The sequence below is a fragment of the Astyanax mexicanus genome, chromosome 7 (genome assembly GCF_023375975.1).
Source record: "Astyanax mexicanus isolate ESR-SI-001 chromosome 7, AstMex3_surface, whole genome shotgun sequence".
Classification (NCBI taxonomy): Eukaryota; Metazoa; Chordata; class Actinopteri; order Characiformes; family Acestrorhamphidae; genus Astyanax; species Astyanax mexicanus.
In genome coordinates, this window is record NC_064414.1 from 18,314,357 (window position 1) to 18,339,788 (window position 25,432).

Below are 25,432 nucleotides of genomic sequence, written 5' to 3' on the forward strand. Positions count from 1 at the left end.
ATACATCTATCAAACATATTTTTGTTTGTTCATGTTCCAGACGGTACAGCAGTTCATCCGTTTCCTCTATCGCCTGGCTTCCCTGAACAAAGACTACGCTGTAGTTATGTGTCGTCTTGGCACTAAGGAAGCACTCGTCAAAGCTTTGGACAAGCACAGCACCAACTTGCTTATGGTCACAGAGCTGCGGGACCTGGTTAATGACTGTGAAAAGTATGCCAGCCTTTACAAAAAGATGACCACCAGTGTGCTGGCTGGATGCATACAGGTCAGTAACTGCTTCACTGTTTTTAGACCACATTTGTAACACTTTAGCAAGTAAAAAAAATAAGAGACCTCTTCAAATGATGAGTTTCTTTGATTTTACCTAATTGAAACCTCTGGAATATAATCATGAGGAAGACGGACGATCATAAGCCGTCAAACCAAGCTGAACTGCTTACATTTTTGCACCAGGAGTGGCATAAAGTTATTCAAAAGCAGTGTGTAAAACTGGTGGAGGGGAACATGCCAAGATGGATTAAAACTGTGATTAAAAACCAGGGTTATTCCACCAAATTCTGATTTCTAAACTCTTCAAAACTTTATGAATATGAACTTGTTTTCTTTGCATTATATGAGGTCTGAAAGCTCTGCATCTTTTTTTGTTATTTCAGCCATTTCTCGTTTTCTGCAAAGTAATGCTCTAAATTGACAATATTTTTATTTGGAATTTGGGAGAAATGTCTGTAGTTTATAGAATAAAACAACAATGTTAATTTTACTCAAACATATACCTGTAAATTGTGAAATCAGAGAAACTGATTAAGAAACTGAAGGGGTATCTTTAATCTTTTTCAGAGCTGCATATTCATTGGCTAAAGAAATGTAAGCTTAAAGGCTATTCCTTGTTTTTTCCTTCAGATGGTCCTGGGCCAGATTGAGGAACATCGGAGAAACCATCAGCCTATCAACATCCCGTTCTTTGATGTATTCTTGCGCAACTTGTGCCAAGGTTTGGTCAGGGGGGTTCTTTTTTTCCTGTCTGTATTAAATACATTGTAGGGGTGGGGAAAATTTTAGATTCTTAGATGCATCTTGATTCAGACATGGATGATTCTAAATTGACTTACAAATGACCTGCCAACATGCACGCATTTTGACCACCTAGCACGCTTGTACGGTTCCATGTTCTAAAATACGCCTGTCGACATTTTGCCCCATGTTTGTTTGTTGCGAGTGTGTTTTCAGATGCTCGCACTATCAACTTATGGAGCCATCCAATACTTTTCCTCCAAACTGTTGAAACGGCGTCACTGTGCTGAAGACTCTCAGTCGCCCTCTCTCACTCGCTTTGTCTCTCTCACACGAGCTCTGTCTCTCTCACACACACCCACACACTCGCGTGCACACACACCTACAGCTGATTTTTTTAGTTTATTTCCTCCTTTAAAGCTCAGGGTTAATAGCAGTAACTCAACACATTACAATATTCTCATATAAAAAGCTCATTCTCATTAAAAAGCAGCAAAACTTCCCTGAGATATTATTATACAGTAAAAAAAATGTTATATACTTTGCATAATACTTTATTTATATGCAAATCAAACACAGATCAGCCACAACATTTATAACCAGCTCCACATATACATTATAATCACCTTCTTGCTTTTGTTTTCCTTGTAACTGGTATTAATATTCGAAAACATTATTCCTAGCCTTTTCTGTTAATCATTTGATTAATTGAAATAACTCTGCTTTTCTTAAATAGAAAAAGTGTCAAAGAGCTTATTAAATTGCATTGTTCATTATGGACCATTACAGATACTTTATTTTTTAAAAGTACCAAGTAGTCACGCAATATGGAAAAAAAAATCCTGTATAGACGAAAAAGATGCAAATAGAAAGAGGCTTTGATAATAATTTTATATTACCATTCCAGACCCCAGAATTGAAATCGAAACGCAGGAGGCCTAGAGATTCCCACCCCTAGTTTATTGATGGAGTAAACCTAGTGACTTGACCATTCTTTTTTATGTTTCTTGCTGAGTGATGCACCATGTCTTAATGCATGATGCTCAAAGAGTAGAAAAGTAAAAAAAAAAAAACACTTAACCATTAAGATGGTCTGACATTTAGTCTCATCCTCTCACTTGCTGCTGTTTTGCTGGTTTAGCAGGGATTTCATTGTGATTTAACTATTTACTGTAGGGATTACCCCTCAGACATAAATAATTCAATGGCTAGGACTTTCTTTCTCCTTGGATAAAAAGAGACTTCAATGACTTGGTTTTTAATCTCTTTAAAATTGTACTTTCATCAAAAGACTAATAAACATGCCTGCACCACAGTGCTATAAAATACAGAACAAAAATGCTTTAATGCTTTACATTTATCTTTTTCAGGCTCAAGTGTGGAACTGAAAGAGGATAAATGTTGGGAAAAGGTAGAAGTCTCCTCCAATCATCATCGAGCTAACAAGCTAACTGACAAGAACCCCAAAACGTACTGGGAATCTAATGGTTGCACAGGTTCCCATTTTGTCAATATCTACATGCACAAGGGGGTGGTTATTAGGTATGTTTCCTTTTTTTTCAAAGTCCTTTTATTGTTAGATTATGTTTGTGATGTGCTTTCTTAAAACTGTAGATTAATGTTATTACTATGTACTTTATTTAAGGTCTATTTCTTAAATTGTTTTTTTTAATTAGTAGATTCAAAATATTATAAAGAAGTTAATAAGATACATTTACATCTGTTGTTTTATGATCAAAATGTCCTATTTACTTTAAAGTGCTTTTTAATTGTATGTGTTTTCTTTCTCGCAACAGGCAGCTGGCAGTGCTTGTCGCCAGCGAGGACTCAAGTTACATGCCAGCTCGTATTGTAGTTCTGGGAGGGGATGATCCCACAAACATCAATACTGAACTAAATACTGTGAGAAAACACTCTTACAAATTTGATTAATTGATTGATGAATGGCTTTGATTGATTGATTTATTGATTTATTGACTGATTGATGGATTTGAGTGATCGATGGATTTGAGTGATAGATGGAGGGATGGATGGATTTGATTGATTGATTGATTGATTGATTGATTGACGAATGTCATTGATTGATTGGTTGATGAATGTCATTGATTGATTGGTTGATGGATTGATTAATGGATTTGAGTGATTGATGGATTTGAGTGATTGATGGATTTGAGTGATGAATGGATTTGATTGATTGATGGATGGATGAATGATTGATTGATGAATTTGATTGATTAATGGCTGGATGGATTTGATTGATTGTTGGCTGGATTGGTTTGATTGGTGGATAGATTTGATTGATGGATGGATGGCTGGATGTATAAATTTGATTGATTCATGGATGGATTTGATTGGATTGATTGATTAAGTGGTTGATTGATTGATTGATTGGTTGATTGATTAAGTGATTGATTGATTCCAGAGGAAAATTCTAGCATGATATCTAATAATAATGTTGTTAAGGTTTTTTTTTTTTTCTTTTTCTTTTACTGTCTTCTCATTTTCTGTTGAACAGGTAAATGTGCCACCTTCAGCCAGTCGTGTTGTTTTGCTGGAGAACATGACCCGCTTTTGGTCTATTATTCAGATCAGGATCAAGAGGTGTCAGCAGGTCAGGCAGGATGAATTGTTTTGTGTTTTTTTTGTAGGTTCTTGCTCAAGTGAAATAAAACCCAAAATAAAACAAATCTATGAGCTTGTATTTTAAAAATGCTGCTTAAGTAAAATGGTCAGTATAAAGCATTCTGATTGTATGTACTTTTAGGGTGGCATCGATACACGAGTGCATGGGTTTGAAGTTCTTGGCCCGAAACCCACCTTCTGGCCTGTCTTTAAGGAGCAGCTGTGCTGCCGTACCTACCTCTTCTACACAACAAAAGCCCACACCTGGTGCCAAGAGATTCTGGGGGACAAGAGCCAACTGTTGCAGCTCTTTAATAAGTGAGTCTTCCATGGCATATTATTTATCCATTTTATCTGATTTATTTTGATGGAACACTGATGGTACACTTGTGATAGGGAGAATAGCATGTTTGTATTACCTCTCTGGTCCTGGGTTGTCAGCTGCTGCACTTTGTACATGGACAAGACTTTTAACAAGTACTGTGAAACAACAAGTGCATAACCCACACCTGCCAACATGTATGCATTTTACGTTTAGACATCCTAGTTCGCTTGTATTCCATGTTCTAAAGTTGCATTGTTAAGTGTGTTTGCGGCCACTCATGTTGTCACACTGTCCAGTTAGCAAACAAGCTAATCCAGCAAGCTACCTATCGAGCCATGCGGTACCTTCCTCTGCTTCATTTTCCTCCAAACTGTAGACACCCATTCACTGCCGAAGGGTCTCTCTCTCTCTCTCTCTCTCTCTCTCTCTCTCTCTCTCTCTTTCTCTCTCTTTTTCTCTTTCTCTCTCTCTCTCTCTCTCTCTCACACACTTGCTCTGTCTCTCGTTTCTTTCTCCTTCAGTCTCTCACACACACTCATGCATGCATGCATGCACATACACCACATACACAGCTGATGGCACGTACGGAATATGCAGATACACTAGCGTTTATTTCCTGCATTAAAGCATTAAGTTAAACTGAGGATTTTAATTATGATTAATTGCAGAATATTGTGGGGATAATGTGGAGCTGATTTGTACTCACAAAATGGTTTGCATGTCTGATGAACCTTATTTGTATTGCAATTGTTTAGGTTAAACAGTGCACTTCGGCATGAACAAATGTTTGCTGACCGTTTCCTGCCTGACGCTGAGGCCGCAGAGGCTTTGGGCAGAACATGCTGGGAGGCTCTCATCAACCCCATTGTACAGAGCATCACAGTGACTGGTAAACTAACATCACATATGAAAAAATGGAATGTTTTATTTATCGCAGTGTGTCAGTAAGAGCATAGTGTATAGAATACAGAGTTGAAGAGAATTTTCCCTTTAACTAACCCCATTCTTCATAACAGATACCCCAGTTCTGAGCCCTCTCGCCTGGTTGCTCAGTGAATATTTGGAGAACGCTGAATCCTCAAAACGCTATAAGACCAGGGCTGCCATTTTCAATTCGCGCGTGCGTCGCCTTTCCCATCTACTGGTGCATGTCGACACTAGTCGACTGGATACAGAAGAACTCAAACCCCCTGTTAAATCAAGTGAGTAAACTGTCATCAGTCTTTAAAATAAGTCTTTAAAATGCAATTCTTTTCTCATCTTGTCTTTCTAAGCAGTGCTTGCACAGGAGTGACTGTCACTGCACGCTCACACTGTCCTTTACAGCACTTTTTTTCCTTTGCATGCTGTAATTATATTATTTAGAACAACTGTTTCAGACAGATTATTTTAAAATCCAGTCAAAACTTTTGTATTTCAAAGTACTTTTCTTGTTTTCAGAAGGTATCAACAGAAGCAAAGATATAAAGAGTAAGTAACAGTTTAGAGGATAACCGAAAACTTTTTTACCCTCTCTTTAGTTTCTTTTGTCACAGTTTTTGCTCTTTATTGGATCTTCCAGCAATCCATTCATCAACTCAGTACTAACCATAACAGCATAGTGAATTCTTTTTGTCTTTTTTTTTTTTTTTTTTTTGCTTTTTCATTAATTTTATTATTGCACAGCATTCAAATTATACCTGCTAGTGTTTGATAGACATTTGGTTGGCATGGTAGTATATTTACTGTTGTATAAGTTATAGTAGTCAAATAGTTGTTGTTGTTGTTATTTTTAAGATGGAAAAGAAGGCAAGAACAAGGAAGCAGCTGCAGTGACTTCCTCTTCCCCCTCTTCTGCTGCAAAACCCAAAGTTAAGAACACCAGCAGCATTGCTGGCATTGCACAGTGTTGGCAGGGTGTGGTGCAGCGGCAGGTAACTTTTTTTTTTTAATTATTTATTGTAATTTTTTTTAAATATAAGTATCGTATTTTCGGAGAGCGCTACACTGAGAAACCGTGAGTCTTCTGGTAAGCCAGGGTGATAACGGCCAGCAGTTCATCCCATGTAGCCTGTTTTATCCCGGTAAACACGCAGACTACAGGCTGTTAATACTCACCTTTGAACAGAGAAAGAGCTAGCACGGTTAGCGGGTAATGCTAATGCTGCTTCAGCAATGCTATCCAGGGTTAGGTGCAGGCTACAGGCCAATAATACTCAAGTTTCAGCGATGGAGAACTAAACTGAAACTCCTGTATAACTCTGCACTTCAGCGGAGTGGCTTTACTGCTCCTTACAAACTTGCTGGTAGAACTAATACATAAGACACACCGGATTATAAGGCACACTGATGATTTTTGTGCAATGATTTAGTGCAAAAAATACTGTAATCATTTATCAGCATTTGTAAAGCTGCACATTTAAATCAACATTGTGGTGTGATTTTGTTTGCATTCAGTGTACTTTGTGCCTCCTGCAGGTAAAGAAGTTCCTGGACTTAACGTATAACATGCCAGACTTTGTGGACCGCTACAAGAACATGTACCTGCGTTTGAAGAATGCCATGGAGGAGCTTTTTGGCCAGCAGGCTGCATTTGTTTTGGCTCTGCGCCAGGGATTTTCTGCTGCACTGCTGCAGCTTTCCATTCTTACTGCCATGCATGTAAGTCAAGCTGCTCAGCATTTATAACATACATATAGTTAACATATTGGGTTTGTAAAAAATAAAAAAATAAAATGAGTTTGAGGAGGGAACATAAATGTAATCCTCAAAATTTGGATTTCAGATTCTTACATGTGCGCAGTATTATTTATTAAGCCCTTCTGTATTATTTGGTTCCTCCAGGTGAGTGAACGGTTTGCACAGTACATAGACCACATGATCCAGGAAAGTGGAGTCGACTCTGGGAATATGGAGACCTTAAATCAGCTCCAGCAGTTTCTGGAGCCCATGCTGTTTCTTTCTGGACTGGAGTTGGCAAACACGTTTGAGCACTTTTACAGGTACGGGAAATACTGTTTTAATTTCAGGGCAAATAGAAAGAAACTTGTCTATTTGTTGACTTTTGTATTCTTTTGAGATCACATTATTTGAAAGGCTTATCTCTCTGTAGGTACTACCTGGGTGATCGTCTGCTGGGACAGGGGAAAGTGTGGCTGGAAAGTGCAGTGATCGAGCAGATCAGCACCTGCTTCCCCAACCGCTTCCCTCAGCAGATGCTGAGTAACCTGAGTGAGTCCGAGGAGCTGCAGCAGGAATTTCATCTCTACCGGCTGCAGCAGCTAGACAAGAGTCTACAAGATCTGGATGAGGAGGTAGAGCATTGATTTTAACTCTCTGCACTGTGCGTGTAGTAGACCTGTCATTTCTAGTCGCAAAATTAACTGTAAAGTGGCACTAGTGCTAATGCTAAATTTTGTGTTCATGTGCTGTGTGCTTATCAGATTATGGATGAGCAGTTGTCAGAGCCAGAGGAGGAGAGCGAAGTTAAGGTGCTGGTTTTGTCTCCAAGATGTTGGGCCATCTCTGCTCCGTGCTACCTAGAGGAGCCCATCAAATTTTTTCCTCCACAGCTCTGCAGCTACCTTGCCAATTTTTCAGATTTCTACTCTAACAGTTAGTGTCTCTTCTGCACACTCTTTAAAAATGTTTAATCTGTAAAAAACTTTTGTTTAACCCCTTAACTTGCCTTTTCCTGTATACTGGCTTCAGGTGTAGGTGATACAAAATGCTTTATTTATGCAGTAAAATAACTTATTTACATTCTGAAAATTTGAGAGCTTTGAAATCTCCTACATGACGCTTAGGCTAGATGCTGCCTGTTCACTCTTTACTCCTCTTAATAATTCCAGTATAATCAATAACAGGACTCAACCCAAATTCCGCATGTTGGAAAATAGACGTAAAAACTAGACAAACATAACGAAATTAAAGGTTTCGAGGACATGAACTGTTTTATTTGTATTCAGGAAAATATTGATTTTAAAATAAAGTTTAGGAAAGAGCAAATTTTATTATTTTATGCGTTATATTTTGACAGTTGCAGATTTACTTGAATATTTTTCTATAATTTCAATTACGATTCCAATTATGCTTTTAAGTAATGTTCCTTATTAAACATGGAACATTTTTATGTAGTGCATGAATAGAAATCTTCAAGATTTTGTGGTATAATGTCAGACAGACAACTGACAAAAATCCTGGCCTGTTTAGGGGGTTAATAATAATCGTAATAATAAAAATTAGAGATGTACCAATACAGTTTTTGCCAGATTTTAGATTCTGAAATGTTATTTATTTCAGTCATCCTAGTGTTAATGTTGAATATCAGCTGACACCAATCCAGTCAGATGTTTATGTTAGTATTAAACTAGTATTAGTTTAGAGTAAATGCAAAAGTGTTAGTTTCTGGACAGAGATATATATATATATATTTTTTTTTATTTATTTATTTTATTTTATTTTATTATTATTATTTTTTTTGATAGCCTATTCTTTTTTTTTTTTAATTGACCAATTTATGGTGTGTTCAATATGTAGTCTGCCTGACCTCCCTGACCATTCAGGTCCCAGTTCCTTTAAAAAAAAAACTGCAGTGATGTTAGTTTCACACTACCTTCTAAAAACACCTCTGGCTGTGGGCTGTGAATATAGCTATAGCGGTTAATAGTGTAAAAATGGGCCCTGAGCACAGCAGATTAAACTGGTTCTGGATTACAATAGCCAATATCTTGTCCATCAAAATATACCGAGATTGGCCCCAAAGCATATCCTCTAGATTTTTTTGGGACATCTCTAATTATTATAATTAAGTGATCATATTGTCATCTTATATGCTCAGATTTTTTTCCCCACTCTGACGTATATGCTTGTGTTTCTGTCTGGCGGCAGGTCAGTGCATGTACAGTGTAAGCAACAGTAAGCCGCGGAGGCTGCAGTGGACCTGGCTTGGACATGCTGAACTGCGTTACGGTTCCTGCACGCTCTGTGTCTCCACACTGCAGATGTACATTCTTCTGCAGTTCAATCGACAAGAGGTACAATAAGCCAATTATGTGAATCCACGGCCTGGTATAGTTGCATAGAGACATGTTTTAGATTTACTGTGCTTCTCCCTGTTTTGTTCCTGCAGGATGTTAGCTTGGAGAGTCTGCAGCAGACCACTGGCCTGTCTCCAGCAGTGCTGGCTCACGCTGTCAAACCTCTGACCTCTGAGAAGGGTGTTCTGACTCATACAGGCAGCAGCCAGGTTGGTGTGAAGGGTGAGCTAACTACTGGTACGTCATTACTGGTTGCATGTCTTTTTCTCCCATTATTACAACTGGAAATACTTGAACAATAACAAATATGCCAATATGTTTGCTCATATATCTTTAATGAGTTATAAAATATTAGTAGATCACTGAAAAGGAGAAATGAATGGATCATTTATTAGCTAAGAGTTTGTTTTCTTCTGTGTCCATGACTCTCCAGGGGTGCTGAGGTTGAATATGGAGGCACTGACGCAGAACTCGGAGAGGCAAAGTTATTGCTACCTGCTGCCCAAGCAGACCTACCTGAATGTGGATGAGGACGCAGCCCGCACACTGGAGAGGAAACGAAACTACATGTACTGCCTCATTGTGCAGATTATGAAAAAGGAGAAAGAAATGCATATTGACAACCTGGTGTTCAAGGTAAAGTCTGACTCATCTACGTTGTAGTCGTGACTATGTCTATACAAAATTATAGCCTTCATATAGTCAGGGACATTTTTATTTAATATTTTTGTAAAGAAAAAGAAAGATAGTTTTGAGTACTCCAGCTGAAAAGCAGGGCTCAGTTCAAGGCACCCATGACTAACATGAACCCACATGTTTAAACATGATTTAAATGTCCAAACCTCAGAATTTTCCAAACCATAGATTTGTTTAGGAGCTGATCAGGGCATATTTTAACAGATCATATGTCGGCAATTTTAATCCCAGTCTGCTTCTGTAGTTTAGTAGCAGTGCTGAGGAGAGTTCTCAGAAGGTAAATAAATGAGTCTTATGGCAGTGGCAGCTGCAGTGTGGAAATACAGTGGTGTGAAAGTGTTTGCTCCCTTCATGATTTATGCATGTTTGTCATTCCCAAATGTTCACATCATCAAATTGAAATCCTAGTCAAAGACAACACAAGTAAACACAGTTTTTAAGTGAAGGTTTTTATTATGAGAAAAATAATCTGAGCCTACATGGCCCTCTGTAAACCTAGAAACTGGGTAACCTCCTTTTTAGGGTCATGCCACATCATCTCTATAGGATTCAGGTCAGGACTTTGACTAGGCCACTCCAAAGTCTTCACTTTGTTTTTCTTCAGCCATTCAGAGGTGGACTTGCTCGTGTGTTTTGAGTCATTGTCCTGCTGCAGAACCAAAGTTTGTTTTAGCATGAGATCACGAGCAGATGGCCAGACATCCTCCTACAGGATTTTTGTGTAGACAGGGGAATTAATGCTTCGATTTATCACAGGTCCTGAAGCAGCAAAAAAAGCAAAAAGAAGGTTCTTTTTCTGAAATGCAGTTCTCTGGATGTTTTGGTGGGATTTTTTGTGACCACTTGGAGTCGCTGTTGGGGTAATTTTGGTCGATCAGTCACTCCTGGAAAGGGTTAACCATTGTTTAATATTGTTCAACATTGTTTTCCATTTTTGGATAATGGCTCTCATTGTGGTTTGCTAAAGTCCCAAATCTTTAGAAATGGTGTCATATAAAATATTTTAGTCTAGCTTTTGATATCTTTCGGTTTGGATTTTTTTTAGTTTGTGATTCTTTTGATTAATATTTAAATTGGTTTGATGACCGGAAATATTTAAAAGGGTCAAAAATGCAAAACAATAAGAAATCATGAAGGGCAAACACTTTTTCACACCACTGTACTTTACAATGGAGCATCAGAGATTTTACACCCTCTGTAAAATGTCACTACAAAACCTAGAGAAATCAGTCCAGAATGTCAGATTATGTAATTTGTTAAAGGAGAAATCTGGTGTGAAATTTACTTGGTTTGTAGTGAAACATGATAACAAGTATGAACTTTTAGGGGCATAGCTTTGCCCATGCACAGAAATGGCTGTTTTTACACCATGAACAAGATTTCTACACTTCATTGGTAGAATTCTAAGGGCCCTGACATTTAAAATCAGGTACTGCAAACTGTTTATTAATTAACTACCTGTGCGCTTACACTGTTTATATACACACTACACTAGGGTGATTTTCCAGCACTGCCATCCTGAAATTGTCACTATTAGTCAAATGACGAGCACAAACAAGTTGGTAGGATAGGGGAACAGACTGTAAAATTAATTCTGTGGAAATACATTTCTGAATATATTTTAAATGCCAGGGCTCTCTGAGTTCTACCAATGAAGTCTGGAGCTACTTTGAGATAAAATAGCATTTCTTTGCATGGGCAGCACTATGCCCTTTTAGGAGCTCTGTCTTTCTGAATGTTGGTGGCTATGCTCCTATCACTAGCATTATAAGACTTTTGGGAGCTCTGTGTTTCTGAATGTTGTGGGCTATGCCCCCATTACTAGCATTATAAGACTTTTGGGAGCTCTGTCTTTCTGAATGTTTGGGGCCATGCCCCCATTACTAGCATTATAAAACTTTTGGGAGCTCTGTGTTTCTGAATGTTGGGGGCCATGCCCCCATCACTAGCATTGTAAGCCTGTTGGGAGCTCCCAAAAAAAACTATAGTAAGTACCCAGATCAGGATATCCCAGGTATTTCACAGAGTTAAAAAAGGCTTAGCACAAATTTAAATTTTAGACACTGCTAAAAATCACTTCTTCGCTCCACCCACACTTGGATATGGATGTTTTACCAGAACAATAAAGTAATCAGTATGCCACAAAATCAGTCTCTGTCTCTCTCCATGCTTCAGGTGTTGGACATGTGTCAGAAGCAGGAGGTTGGGCGCTCTGCGAGCACCATCCGATTCAGCTGCAGCACCACTGATGTGCTCTCCTGCATCATGCATGTCATCAACAAGGGCTATATCCGTCGCAGTGAGGAGAACCCCCACATCGTAGAGTTCCTGGTGGAGGACCCCTCCACACCCCAGAAGGGCCAGGCACACTTCTTCAGCAAGCTGGACCTGAAGAAGGGCTCCAGCAGCAGCAAGGCTGACACAAGGTGTGCTGATGACTCTTAAACCATGACTCCTTGAGCAGAAAGTTGGAGAAGACAATGGCATAACTGTGGCGGGACACATGCTGTGCCCATTTTTTTTTTTTTACTAAATATTTTCTCTTTCTTTTTTTTTATATATATAATTTGGTGGATTTGTTTTTGCTTTTTTCTCTCAGGGCTGTTTTTGTTTTTCTCAGTATAAAGAGAGGGAAGATTCTCCTGTATTGGTAGTCCCAAAACAATGCAGGCCATAACAGTTTAATTTTTCTTTCTTTTCTTGCTTCTATCAACCTTCAAAGTGCACTTTACCCTAATTACTAAGCTAATTTAAATTGGCCAAATTGTATTTGAAGTAGTTTAGCCATGATTTACAGCTGGAATTATTTTTGAGAGGTGAAAAGAGTTTATTTAAAATGTATTTTTTATGTGACCAAACACAGATAATGTCTTAAGTAATCTAGACATTTTTCATCCACGTTAATTGTGCTAAAATAAAGCCAACTGTGCCTTTTGATTTAAATGAGACCTGTTATTAAATGAGAGAGACAAACATTGGTTGGTGCAAAACATGGCGATGTTGTTTTAGTTTAGTATAACAGGGCTGTGAATCTTCATTTTTGTCTTCAAGATAACTCTAAACCTAGACTATTGACGAACGCTAAGAAAATATAGTATCATTCTCTTTACTTTTAAGAGTCTGTGTTTGATTTCTTTGTGTGAAGTTATTTTGGTCATTATTTAAACATGATTGACTGCTAGAAATTCAGCAGCCCTCTCAAAACCTTGGCTTGCTTGGTCCTTGTCAAATGGACAGTCATGAGCCACGCCACGATTGGTCATATACTGTAGGTCATTTTATTGCAATCAACCTTTTCGGCAACATTAACTGTCTCTAGAACTGTGCACTACTTAGATTAATCTTTCATAATTCCATACAGTTCTGCATTACTATGTAGAGCACCATTATAAAGAACAACATTTGACCTGGAAAATTATTTTTTCAGTCAGTAGGTCACAGTTTAGGTCACAGTTAGTGTTTGGCTTTATTGGGTAGATATTTGTTAATGGGTCACAAAATTTAAATTTGGTTTTCCCAGATGTTTAAACACAGGCAGTCTTAACAAGGTGTTTTACTAATTGAATAAAAAATAAAGCTAAATTGTGAACAATGCTTGTTGCTTATTTATTTTTATTCTTTGTTGTAACTGTCTCTAATGTATTCCAATCTCGATGGTCTGTGATGGGACATTGGTTAAAGCTGTTGGAATTTAATACTTTGTACTAAGTGCATTGCAAATCCAATTTAAATCACATTTAACATTAAACTTTATTAGGCCCAAAATATATTGTTCTGTTTTTGTTGAAAAACACTAATACAGGTAACGAAAGTAAACTGATTCCTCCTGAAATTGGTGCTTACATATGCTTACAAGTACAAAGTATAAAGTTTATCTAAGCCCTCTAACTCGCTTTGTGACTTGCTGTGTGTATGTCTCGCCCTGCAGCCTGGGAGGCCTTATTATGGCCCCTCAGCATGCGGAGGACGGGGTGTTGGAGGCGGTGCTCTTCTCCATGGGCCGGACCATGACCCAGGAGGAGGTGAAGCAGCTAATGCAGCGCACTGTCCAGCAGGTGGCCAGCACCCTCACCCTGGATCTGGAGCGGGCCGAACACCTGCTGGTTCACTGCAAGTGGAACGTAGACGTGTTGATCCAGCGCTACACGGACGACCCGGACTCCTTGGTGCTGGCTGCTGGCCTCAAGATCCTCAGCCCTCAGCCTCCTCCTAGCCCTGCGACTGTCTGTCCTGTGTGCCTCATCTCGCGCTCCGGGGATGCAGAGTCTGAATCCAAACTCTGCTGCATGCACTACTGCTGCAAGGTGAGCATCACATTAGCTGGATACAGTGCTTGCGGAATGGGAAGCTATCTGCACAAAATAACGGCTGTCTGCCACCGATCTCTGCATGTAAAATTATCAAATAAAAATCGATACTGCATTTTTTGAGAATGGATTCCACGTTGCTAAACAAAGTATTCTGATACTCAAGTGTATCAGTATTTTCATATAACCCCGTGTTGGAGGGCTTTTGCATGTGTCAGGTTTTCTGAAACATGCAAAGACTAGGCTAGACTAGGCCTAGATAAGACATGGTTGCACACTTGAGATTGTGTGCTTGGGTTTAGAAGCCTGGTGTAGAAGGTGGTGTCGAAGAGATTGTTGTAATTAGCATCCATTTGCCGTTTTTTCAAGAATGTCGGTCACTGTAAGGCTGCAAATGTTTAAAAACATATTTTTGAAAATAAAAGTAAAGGTGTTCTATAGTTTATTTGCTCAGGTCCAGATCAGTTCATGAGTTTGGAAACTTGGAGTATTTTCTGCCTTGGCTTGGTGCACCAAAATATGCCATAACAAAGAACAGGGATGGAAGCAAGGAAGTAAATACAAGAAGAGGGTCCTGTGTTCTGGAAGAGTGCATATTTCTATACAATTCAACATACACAACAGCAGACATTATTTTTTTTCATAGCTGTAGTAATTATCTTGACAATAAACTGGCTATGGAAACCATTGTACTGAAACTTTTTAAGTACACCTGATATTTGGGTTGGAATGAAAGCAGAACAAATGAACCAGTCTAGAGTTTGTCTGGAACTAATTGCTGTTTTTACACCTGCTCAAATCAATTGCAGGGTAAAAACAAAAACAGTTTCCATTAATTTTGCACATGCAATATTTTAATGTTTTATTATTTTTTTCTGTAATTTCTTAAGCAAAACAGTAATTATGCTGTAGCACACCTGTATTTTCTTTAGATGATGAGATCTAAAAAGTAAAAAAAAAGGGGGTGTCTAAACATTGAAACAACACTGCATATGATGGTGTATGTGTTTATGTTTAACTTACTAATCTAAGCTAATGTGAAGTGTGTACTGTGTTACTGTATTATAATGGATTTCCTTTTTCTTTCCAGTCTTGCTGGCAGGAGTACCTGACTGCTCGGATTGAGCAGAACCTGGTGATGAACTGCAACTGTCCCATCACAGATTGTCGTGCTCAGCCCACGTCTCAGTTCTTCTACAACATCCTCACTGATAAAGATACCATTGCAAAGGTATGAATTATTTTAATGTTTGGCTGCTTGATTGGATATTCAGTCTGTTTTAATGTCCATTGGAATGGCACACTGTCAGACTTTGTTTAGTGTCTACAGCTACGTTCACATTACCAGGCTGAAGTGGCTCAAATCAGATTTTTTGCTCAATGTGATTCAGATCTGATTTTTGCATGGTTGTGTCAACATGCCAAATCAGATTTTTTTAAATCAGATCTGAGCAACTTCCATATGTGGTCATAAATCAGATACGTATCTGATCCACGGACATGCGACATGAATGTAAACGGTCAAATCAGAATTCATGCATCTTTTTGCTTTTACGCAGCATGCGCTACGTGCCTCTCTCTCGTACTCCCACATCTCTTGGTGCAGCTGTGCAGCTATAGCTGCAAAAACAGCAAAAGCAAACCGCCTGTCCTTTTTTTACCTCCTAGACCTGAGCATGTACTTCAGACCAGCTGTTTACTCTCCACTCCAGTAAAAGATGCTCCACATATGAGCTGCTAATGCATCCATTTCACCTTTGTAAAGCTACGAGTTGTTTCTCAAATATGATGTTTTTTGTTGTTGGTGAAGAAGGCGACGTTTATACATGTATCAGTGTGTTCATGTGAGGCGTTTCAGGGACATATTTGTTCACAATACACACAGATACAGGTCACAAAAATTGGATTTTAGCAATGTGGCTTGTAATGTGAATGTAGCCTAATACATCTTTCTTTTAATCACTTAAAACCTCATTGCCATATTTACAAATACAATATGTGTAGTAATAATAACAATATGCTGGGGTTTTATGGTCCTCTCTATTATAATATTTACTCTATTCACCTGTTTTTTAAAAGTAAAAAGTGAAGCTGTTTTATAGTTTGTTTGCTCTGGTCCAATTTCTGTAATGAAAAGTGTCCCAACAGCAGATATTACATTTGATCATAGGTGTAGTAATTATCTTGGCAATACCCAGGTTTAAACTGGGTATGAAAACAGTTTAGCTGAAACTTGTAAAGTATACCTTTTAATTTGGGTTTGTTTGAGGTCATTACATAACAGAACAAATTAACGACTCTAGAGTTAGTTTGTAACTATTTAGTGTCTAATACATCTTTCTTATAATCCTATTTTTAAACTGATGTATATCTTTCCTTAATAACCCCAAATAACATTGTTTTTTTTTCCCAGTATGAGAACGCTCTCCTGAGGGGATATGTGGAGTGCTGCTCCAACCTGACCTGGTGTACCAACCCTCAGGGCTGTGATCAGATTCTCTGCAAAGAGAATATTGGAAGCATGGGCACGTGCTCCAAATGCTGTTGGTCCTCCTGCTTTAGCTGCAACTTCCCTGAGGTAAGAATGGAAACTGACTCATACCACATCTGAGCAAGGACAAGCTGCCCCTCACACTGGATCTAACACTGCCCTCTCTGTGTGTTCTTTTCTTTTTACTCCAAGGCTCACTATCCAGCCAGCTGCAGTCACATGTCCCAGTGGATGGATGATGGAGGATACTATGAGGGGATGAGTATGGAGGCTCAAAGCAAACATTTGGCCAAACTCATCTCCAAGCGCTGCCCCAGCTGCCAGGCGCAGATTGAAAAAAACGAGGGCTGTCTACAGTGAGTATACTTGAACACACACACACACACACACACACACACACATACATTTAGGACTCTAATCAATCGTTGATACTTAGCAATCTTCTTTAAAATTGCTTTTTGCACAATTCCAGATATTTGCATATTTCCATATACAGCACCCTCCTCAATTATTAACACCCCTGGTTAAAATTTATTATTTGGCTTCTAATAAATTCCTTTATTTTAAATAATATTGGACAACAGTTCAAAAAAAGAAAAAAAACCTAAGCTTTAATTCAAATACCTTTATTTGGAGGGAAATAAATCACACGTTAGGAAATAAATCTTATAAATGAAATCATTTATATTTGAAATCATCATCATCACAATTATTGGCACCCCTGATGTTAGTAATTTGTACTACTTCCCTTTGCCAACAAAACACTTAATCTTTTCCTATAACTCTTAACAATATGAGCGCATACAGATTAGTGTAGTGTAGTCAGTGCAGTGTTTTCTCAGAAAATCTTACAGCACTTCATGCTTTCCTCTGCTGACAACTTTTATGGAGATGCAGATTTTATTTTTCAGCAGGACTCGGCATACTGCCCACACTGCCACAAGTACCAATTGGTCTTACATAATATTCTAATTTTGGGTTTTCATTGGCTGTAAGTCATAATTATCAACAATAAAATAAATAAACACTTAAAATAGATCACTCTGTTTGTATTACATCTATAAATTATATGAGTTTCACATTTTAAACTGAATTACTGGAATAAAGTATCTTTTCAATGATGATAATCAACATTTTTGAGATGCACTAGTATATTTTTAAGGCAAGGCACTGATGAATAGAGTTAATATTATAACAGCTCATCATTAAACCCCAGCTGATTACTAACATTATGTAAGTTAGTATGTATTAGTATGCATTACAAGATTTCTGAAATGGTATGTCTAAATATGCAAATGAGACATTGTCATTAAACAGTGCTTATTGAGCTCCACTGGTTGCTGCCCGCATCAAATTCAAAGCCCTTAAGATTGCCTATAAGGTGATGATGGAACAGGCTCCTTCCTACTTGTACCTTCTCCTTAAAGCTAAAGGGATAAAAACAAACAATTTGGTGTAGGTACCTCTACTAACATTAAGACTTCTTGCTTAGGGTGTTTTTTTTTTGTTTTTTTTTTTTAATGTATTGTGCAGCCACTATTGTGCCTCTGTCTAATTTCCATTCAAGAGTGGGTGAGGTTCTGGTTAGATATTGTTGAAACTGTTCCATGCTGTCTGGTGGGTATAATTATATTTGTAGTAATTTATTGTAGTTGTTTTTAAGATGTGTATATACTATTTTTTACTAAATACTATATTTTTGTGTGTTTGTTCTTATAGTATGACCTGTGCCAAATGTAACCATGGATTTTGCTGGAGGTGTCTTAAGCCATGGAAACCAACTCATAAAGATTACTACAACTGTTCAGCAATGGTGAGTTAAAAGAGTAGTTGGAATGCTTTTGTCAGAACATGCTTAATGGCTCATGTTTACCTGTACCATATTTTTAACACTATATATGAGGCGCACCGGATTATCAGGCACACTATCAATAAACGTCTGTTTTCTAGTCTATTTTTATACATACCGGAGTATAAAGCACATTTTATGCGACTCTAGTAAGGCACAGGGGAGCTAAACAAGTAAAGTTAAGTAAACAAAACTGTAATTCTTAAAAAAAATAATAATAATAAAAAAATGAGTGGATGTTAATCTACACAGATTTCTCTCCTGAAAACTGTTTATTTGGGTGAGTAAAACACTTCTGTTTATATAGATTAGGCTTAGATTTCCAGATTTTCACTTAAGCTGGAGCATTAGCTTGACTGGTAAAATTTATACGTAAGGCGCTTCGGATTATAAGGCACACTGACGATTTTTGGACAAATCAAAGGATTTTAAGTGTGTTTTTTTAGTGCAAAAAAGGGTAATTCCCATGGAATCTTCATTTCTCATTACAGGTGAGCAAAGCTGCAAGGCAAGAGAAGAAATTCCAGGATTACAACGAGAGGTGTACTTTCCACAATCAAGCTAAGGTGTGTGGGTTTTTGTGCTTTACAATGATACTCTGTTTGGAATGATGGGAAACACAATGCTAATTTGTGTGTGATGATAACTTTGTTTAGGATTTTGCCATCAATCTGGAGCACAAGGTGTCTTCTATTAATGAAGCCTTACAGATGAAGTCTTTGACATTTGTTATTGATGCCTGTAAGATTCTTGCTCAAGCTCGCAAGGTAAGATCTTTACTTTTTTTCTCTCCACACTTTACTAACTTGACTAGCTTTAGTTGCTGTTGGTTCCCACATTTCATATATATTCCTGTTTTTATTTTACTAAAACAAAAGAGATACAGTGGAGGAGATGGTCCTTATTGCTGCTGAACTGTTTAAGGGAAAAGGGTGGTCAAATTGTCTGTGCTTTTCTGGCCACTAAATCATTAGTTTTATCAAGGGAGATGAGGTTATATATTTTTACTACAGGAATATATATATCCGATTTGCACGACACAGATAATTGAGATGACAGTAGCTAATGATTTACACGCTGCCATCACATTTAAAATTAAATGATTACCAATATTAGGGATGCAACGATACAGTCTTCTCACGTTTTTTGTATCACGTTTTTTGGGCCAAAGTAACAGTTTGGTTTCGATATATCGGTATTTTCTTGGCTCTACATTCAGTAGGATGTTTGCCTTGTATATTTTAAATCAACAAGGTGCTACTACTTACACTTGCAAAGACAATATTAAATAAAACAAAATTACAAACAACACATTTTGTCAGCTCACCATGCTTTGCTTGCTGACAGTCTATTTGATGTGCCTTACTCATCATGCTCAATGCTAAAGCCAAAAAGTTCCCACACAGTGGATTTATCGGATGACTGTGACTCCTCAAATTTCCTTCCCCTCACATCTTCAGCATCTGCATTCAGAGCACTAATTCTGATTGGTTGTTGTATGGTTGTGGAGACACACGCTGATCAGAACTACATAGAAAACACATCCACCAGGTTCTTAACAATCCTGACTATTGCCTAATACAGTGTGCAGAGTATCCACGTATAAAACTTTTAAAGTTTTGTCAGCTGCGAGCCAGATAAGGATCAGAACCAGACAGACAGTTCTGGGCAACCTCAAACTTGTATTGTCTTAACAGGCAATCAGCAACATCAAATAAATGAAAGAGTTCTTTTTGGAAGTGTGTCTGCCTCGTGGAGCAAAGATTCTCACTGTTTTTTTGTTTTTTTTTTTACATTGCATTTGGTTTCATTGTTGCCCATAGGACAGTGCAGAAAGCGATGTGTTTCCACGCCCATGACCACGCCTGAAAGTTTAACCTGGTTCAAGTTTGATTGCACAACAAGCCGTACCACAACAGAAACAAACAAAAAAAAAAAAAACACAGGCGAGCGACTACTATTAACAATTAATGCATCCCCTGAGAGGTACACGCTTTCCTACGCTGCCATGGCAAGTATGCGCCCCGCCCCCTGGCCATGTGGCAGAGTCTGCTATTCAAAACAGTGGTTAAGCAGCTGATCACGTGGATTGCCTAACAAAATATCAAGCTTCACCTGGGTGTATCGAACCGAACAGGGCAAACTGAACAGTTTTATAAAATTGAATTAAAAAAAAAAACATTACATCCCTAACCCTTATTATAACTCACTGTTGTAGTAATACTGAACTTGTAGCAGCTACATGTTCATAACACACATGTAGGCTATAGTCTGCCCTACACAATCACTTGCCTAAAGCTGCGAGAAGCATTGCGCCTCAGAAAAGTCCTTAAGCTCATCTTCTGGATTTTGAGTGTTGTACATCATTTTAAACCTGAGATTTGCCACAGACTTGAACGACCTGACACACTGTACCGTCTGTACCGTACAAAAAGTAACAAAAACTGCAGTGTGTCAGAAAAGTTACATTTTTACAGCTTGTTTTACCCAAGGTTAACAGCTCTGAAATCTTTACTGATGCCAAGGCACGCAGTCTGAAAATAGTTAGTTGACACAGCACGTTTGGATGATACTAAAATTGCTGAGGGTGTCTGGTAAATAATTACTTACCTGGTAAAATTAATCCTGTCCAAAAGGGGCTCATAAATGTGAAAGTGAAGGTAGATTTGATGATTTTCTTCATCCATTTGGCTACAGCAGTTTATCTAATTTCATTGTATGCACAGTCCATGGTCCACGTTCGTCCAACAGAGGTTAAAAATTGCAGCAAATGAAGAAATACTTTTTAAATGTCACCAAGCAGACCAGTAGCAGTTGTTGCAGCCTGTGCCCTGCAATGTGTAGTTACATTTCTGTCAATGTCCGCATCAGGCTACAGCGAATGGTATGGCATAGGGCCCGTGGCAATGCATCTACATGCAGATTCAACACAAAATCAAAAATTGGACTTAAACCACTAAGAATTTACTGCTGATTTATTCCTAGCTGCCCTTGTTTGTAACTGTTTTACACTTCTTTCTCGCTCAGGTTTTGGCCTACTCATGTGTGTACAGCTATTACAACCAGGACACAGAGAAGATGGATGTCATGGAACAACAAACTGAAGCGCTGGATCTTCACACCAACGCGCTGCAGATCTTACTTGGTTAGTATCAAAGGTCTTGCCAGTAATGTGATCACTGAATGTTCAGGCATGTTCTAGAGTAAACCATTAAACTAATGTTGATGTTTGGGCTGTATAGAGGAGACCCTGTTGCAGTGCACAGACTTGGCATCCTGTGTCCGCCTGCTGAAGCCAGAGCACCTCAACACTGGCTTAGAGCTTATTCGCCGCATTCAGGAGCGCCTTGTGGCTATCCTGCAGCACTCCACCCAGGTATGATTTATTTAAATGTCACTGTTCAAGAAGCAATAATAAAATTAAATAAATTATTTTTGAAAAATCACAGATATGCTGGATTATGCTTGTTTCCATTGTCAGTGTGGGTTAAAAATTAGACAATTAAACATGTTGCACTAATAATTTCCAGTATGCTCTCAGTTTAATGACGTACAACTTGTATCCTTCTGTTTTTTGTTTGTGAATATCCCTCTTTCAGATACATTCATCTAGTCACTGTATACAGGTTTAGCTGCACAGGGTAAATTACCTTTTATTTATTATTTTATTATTATTTTTGTTTTATTGGTAGGACTTCCGTGTAGGATATCAGTCCAAGACTGGACCAGATCAGGAGGCAGCACAGGCCTCAAACCTTGCTAACAACACAGACACGAACAAAGAGTGAGTTAATCACACATAAACAAGAGTGGCATAAGTTCTCACATCATTAATAGCAGTGTTATATTGTTTCTGAACCTCCTTTTGGAGAATCAGGTCATTTTTTTTAAACTGAAATATTTAGTGAAAAATCTTGATCTTTCTGTCAAACCAGATGCATGTTTTTAAACAAGATGCGACAATTGATTATTTGAGTAAATCTGTATTTTTTATTTTTTATTTTTTTTAGGTCGAAGTCAGATAGAGGTTCTGAGACAGGAGAGTCTGACAACAACAACTACACTGGTGAAGATGTGGGTGATGAAGCAGAGGAGGACGATGAGTATGATTCGGAGTACGTCCCGGACTGGGCTCCGGAGGACTACGATGAGGAAGACATCGATGAGGATGACTTTTTCTCCGACGATGATGAATCTGAGAACCTAGAGAGGGATTTTGGCCCTTATGACTAAAAAAAAAAAAAAAAAAGCTAAAAGCTGAGGACGGCCGCTTGTCTAGAAAGAAAAATGAATGTCTCAAACCAGTGTTTTTCAGCTGGGGTCCTGGAGGCCCACCTGAGTTTTCCCTGCCCTTACATACCACTTTATCAAGGCCGTCTAGGGCCCAATTCAGTGTGTAAAAGCAGGGAAAGCATGGAACTGTACAGTTAAAACACTGGTCTAGAATAAAGCAAAGAAACACTACCCACATCATACGTGTTTGAGGATGATTAAGCACTTAAAATTGAAAAAGAAAGAGAATCTTTCACACTTCTTTTGGTCAAATTTTATCCGTTCTTCTGCCTGGCTTCTTAGCTAGCACTGTTAGCCCCTATATACGACAGTTTGGTTGTTGCACTTCTGTTTGCTCTTTATTCACTGTTCACTTAAGTTTATGATGGTCATGTTCTTTTCCTCACACTTTCAAAGCAGATGACCAAGTCCATGGAAGGATTTTTTTGAGGATATAGTGAAGCATAGACAATTATATACTTTTTGGAATGTAGAACATTTTTTGTTTATAACCGTGATGCTTTTTTATTCACTTGCAATGATAAAGAAGGGATGTGTATTCAAGCATCAAAAAGCCTATTTTTTTCTCCTTTTTTAACCAAAAGCAGTGTCTGTTCATCTTTAAATACAAAAGGTTTGCCTTGATTTATTTTGTAAATTTGTTTGCCTTCATATACTATGTTTCTTAATTGGGTCACCATTTAAATGATTTCTACAGAAAATATTTGCGTGGGCAAATATTTGAAGAAAGTTAAATTCATGAGAATTAGTGTTCAAGGGCTACACTGAAAAGAAAATCTGAGCACGGTTAAGATTAAAATGGTTAAGTGTTCTGGAAAAATGGTCTGAAAAAGTGGCACACTGCTCCATGAACGTTTTATGGCAATAAACATTTGAACGTATTGCACATAAATTACATTATTTGCTGATTTAAATGGCTTTTCTTTTTTCAGCAAAGAAAAGAATTGTAGTTGTTTTTGGACATGTTTATGTTCACTTGTAAAAAAATAAAATAAAAAAAAGAGAGAGAGATGGCAAATACCTTGCAGTGTCCCACTTTGAATCTGCTGTAGGCTAAGATGTCCTTATATATTAGTATATTGTTCTACTCCATATAATGTTATCTCTCTTAAACATGAAGTTATTCGACTTCATAAAATGCTAACTAAATAAAATGCTTTTCTTCAACTGAATGGGCTTATTATTCCTTATTTAGATATGTCTCGTTAAAATCCGGTCAAAACTAAATGCTGACTCAATCTAAAACTTTAACTCAATTTTAGTTGATTTGCCTGATTACTATTAAATCATTTATTGCAGCATGAACTTTGTTCAACTAATGTAAATTATAGTTCACATTGTAACATGCGGAATTCCTATGAAAACCCATAAATTATAATTGTAGAGCAGTTAGAGCAGTTGGATAAATAATTTTCAATTTATCAGACAAAGTAATAGAAATAGATTATTGTTTACAATAAATATTATTTTCTTACTTTGATTTTCTTTTTTTTTATTGCTTTGTTATACATTAACACAAATAAGAATCAGTGATTTAAAACACTAACTTCTACAGAAATTACTTACAGCAAAAACACATTTTTACAAACACCTTTAGCTAGCTGAAAAATACAATAAATTAATTAAATAAAAAAAAAGAATAAAATGGATTCATTTTTATATTTATGTATTTTTATATTCAAATTTCTTTGTTTCAATTTCTTTTTCAGGAAACTTTCATTGCTCTTTAAAAGTAATTTATAATTGTTACGCTATTGTATTATAATTTTATGACTGGTGTAATATGGTCTTAAAAAAATAATATTGTTTATTGCAATTATTTCTGGGACAATATATGGTTTAAAATATATGGAATAAAAAATGGTTAGTATAAAATAAGAAAAATGAATGTACAGACTTGAGTCTAGTGTGAATATTTTCATACTGATAACACCTTAAAGCAGTTAGGTCCAGTTTTTTAAACTGGGGCAGATTGGACAATATCAAAAATATTGAAGAACCTTAATTATATAAAACAGCGTGTTTAAATATAGTTTAAATACACTACAGAAGTATATTAAAAGTATACAAAATGCTACATCGTATATGCAGATTATTTTGAGCATTGGTTCTTAAACTGTGGTAAAGGGGCGTACACCAGATGACCTCAGAAAATGTATAAAAAAGCAGTGTGTAAGACTGGTGGAGGAGAACATGCCATTTCATGCATGAAAACTGTGATTAAAAAACAGGCTTATTCCAACAAATATTGATTTCTGAACTCTTAAAACTTTATGAATATGAACTTGTTTTCTTTACATTATTTAGTAAAGATGGCAAAATGTATGTATATATATGTATATATGTATATTTATGTATGTATATATATATATATATATATATATATATATATACGTATATATATATATATATATATATACGTATATATATACATACATTTTGCCATTGCTTACAAAATAGAATGTACCAAAAATTTTAAAGACGTGTTGGGCAAGCTGTAAGCATAACTATTCATAAAATACAAACAGATTTGATGACTGTGTAATTAATTTTTACACAGTCACTTGTTATTTTTGGAGGACCAAAGCTGCCCAAATTAAAAATAAATAAATAAAAACGTATGTAAATTACTTAATAAAAGTAAAAATATGGTGATTAAAACAGTAAATAATAATTATAATTAATACAAAAATAATTTATGGGTTTCTTTGTTAACATTGTTTATTCTTTCTTTTGATTTATTTGTTTTTTTATTTATATAACTATTTATTTCTGCATTAATTTATTTCCCGAATTATTTATTTTTGTATTTTTTTA

At 37.1% G+C, this 25,432-nt stretch overlaps 1 protein-coding gene across 5 annotated transcripts in view; it reads left to right on the top strand.

The window, feature by feature from the left end:
• The window catches only part of LOC103046863 (cullin-9), a 40,934-nt gene extending 17,147 nt beyond the window's left edge, over nucleotides 1-23,787 (top strand). The window contains exons 14-42 of one of the 5 annotated variants that reach the window (XM_007247368.4): nucleotides 41-268; nucleotides 904-994; nucleotides 2,385-2,556; nucleotides 2,811-2,916; nucleotides 3,530-3,625; nucleotides 3,779-3,954; nucleotides 4,717-4,850; nucleotides 4,978-5,163; nucleotides 5,402-5,431; nucleotides 5,738-5,874; nucleotides 6,419-6,601; nucleotides 6,785-6,942; nucleotides 7,053-7,254; nucleotides 7,384-7,555; nucleotides 8,831-8,976; nucleotides 9,072-9,216; nucleotides 9,413-9,615; nucleotides 11,851-12,101; nucleotides 13,604-13,979; nucleotides 15,073-15,213; nucleotides 16,396-16,560; nucleotides 16,666-16,829; nucleotides 18,193-18,286; nucleotides 18,814-18,888; nucleotides 18,979-19,089; nucleotides 21,350-21,467; nucleotides 21,565-21,698; nucleotides 22,015-22,106; nucleotides 22,333-23,787. In XM_007247368.4, coding sequence (XP_007247430.3) covers nucleotides 41-268; nucleotides 904-994; nucleotides 2,385-2,556; nucleotides 2,811-2,916; nucleotides 3,530-3,625; nucleotides 3,779-3,954; nucleotides 4,717-4,850; nucleotides 4,978-5,163; nucleotides 5,402-5,431; nucleotides 5,738-5,874; nucleotides 6,419-6,601; nucleotides 6,785-6,942; nucleotides 7,053-7,254; nucleotides 7,384-7,555; nucleotides 8,831-8,976; nucleotides 9,072-9,216; nucleotides 9,413-9,615; nucleotides 11,851-12,101; nucleotides 13,604-13,979; nucleotides 15,073-15,213; nucleotides 16,396-16,560; nucleotides 16,666-16,829; nucleotides 18,193-18,286; nucleotides 18,814-18,888; nucleotides 18,979-19,089; nucleotides 21,350-21,467; nucleotides 21,565-21,698; nucleotides 22,015-22,106; nucleotides 22,333-22,555 — 4,509 coding nt within the window. In that variant the 3' untranslated portion in view covers nucleotides 22,556-23,787. The remainder of the gene's footprint in view (nucleotides 1-40; nucleotides 269-903; nucleotides 995-2,384; nucleotides 2,557-2,810; nucleotides 2,917-3,529; nucleotides 3,626-3,778; nucleotides 3,955-4,716; nucleotides 4,851-4,977; nucleotides 5,164-5,401; nucleotides 5,432-5,737; nucleotides 5,875-6,418; nucleotides 6,602-6,784; nucleotides 6,943-7,052; nucleotides 7,255-7,383; nucleotides 7,556-8,830; nucleotides 8,977-9,071; nucleotides 9,217-9,412; nucleotides 9,616-11,850; nucleotides 12,102-13,603; nucleotides 13,980-15,072; nucleotides 15,214-16,395; nucleotides 16,561-16,665; nucleotides 16,830-18,192; nucleotides 18,287-18,813; nucleotides 18,889-18,978; nucleotides 19,090-21,349; nucleotides 21,468-21,564; nucleotides 21,699-22,014; nucleotides 22,107-22,332) is intronic. The other 4 variants (XM_007247370.4, XM_007247369.4, XM_007247371.4 and 1 more) reach the window with 4 other exon arrangements.
• The last annotated feature ends 1,645 nt before the right edge of the window (nucleotides 23,788-25,432 follow it).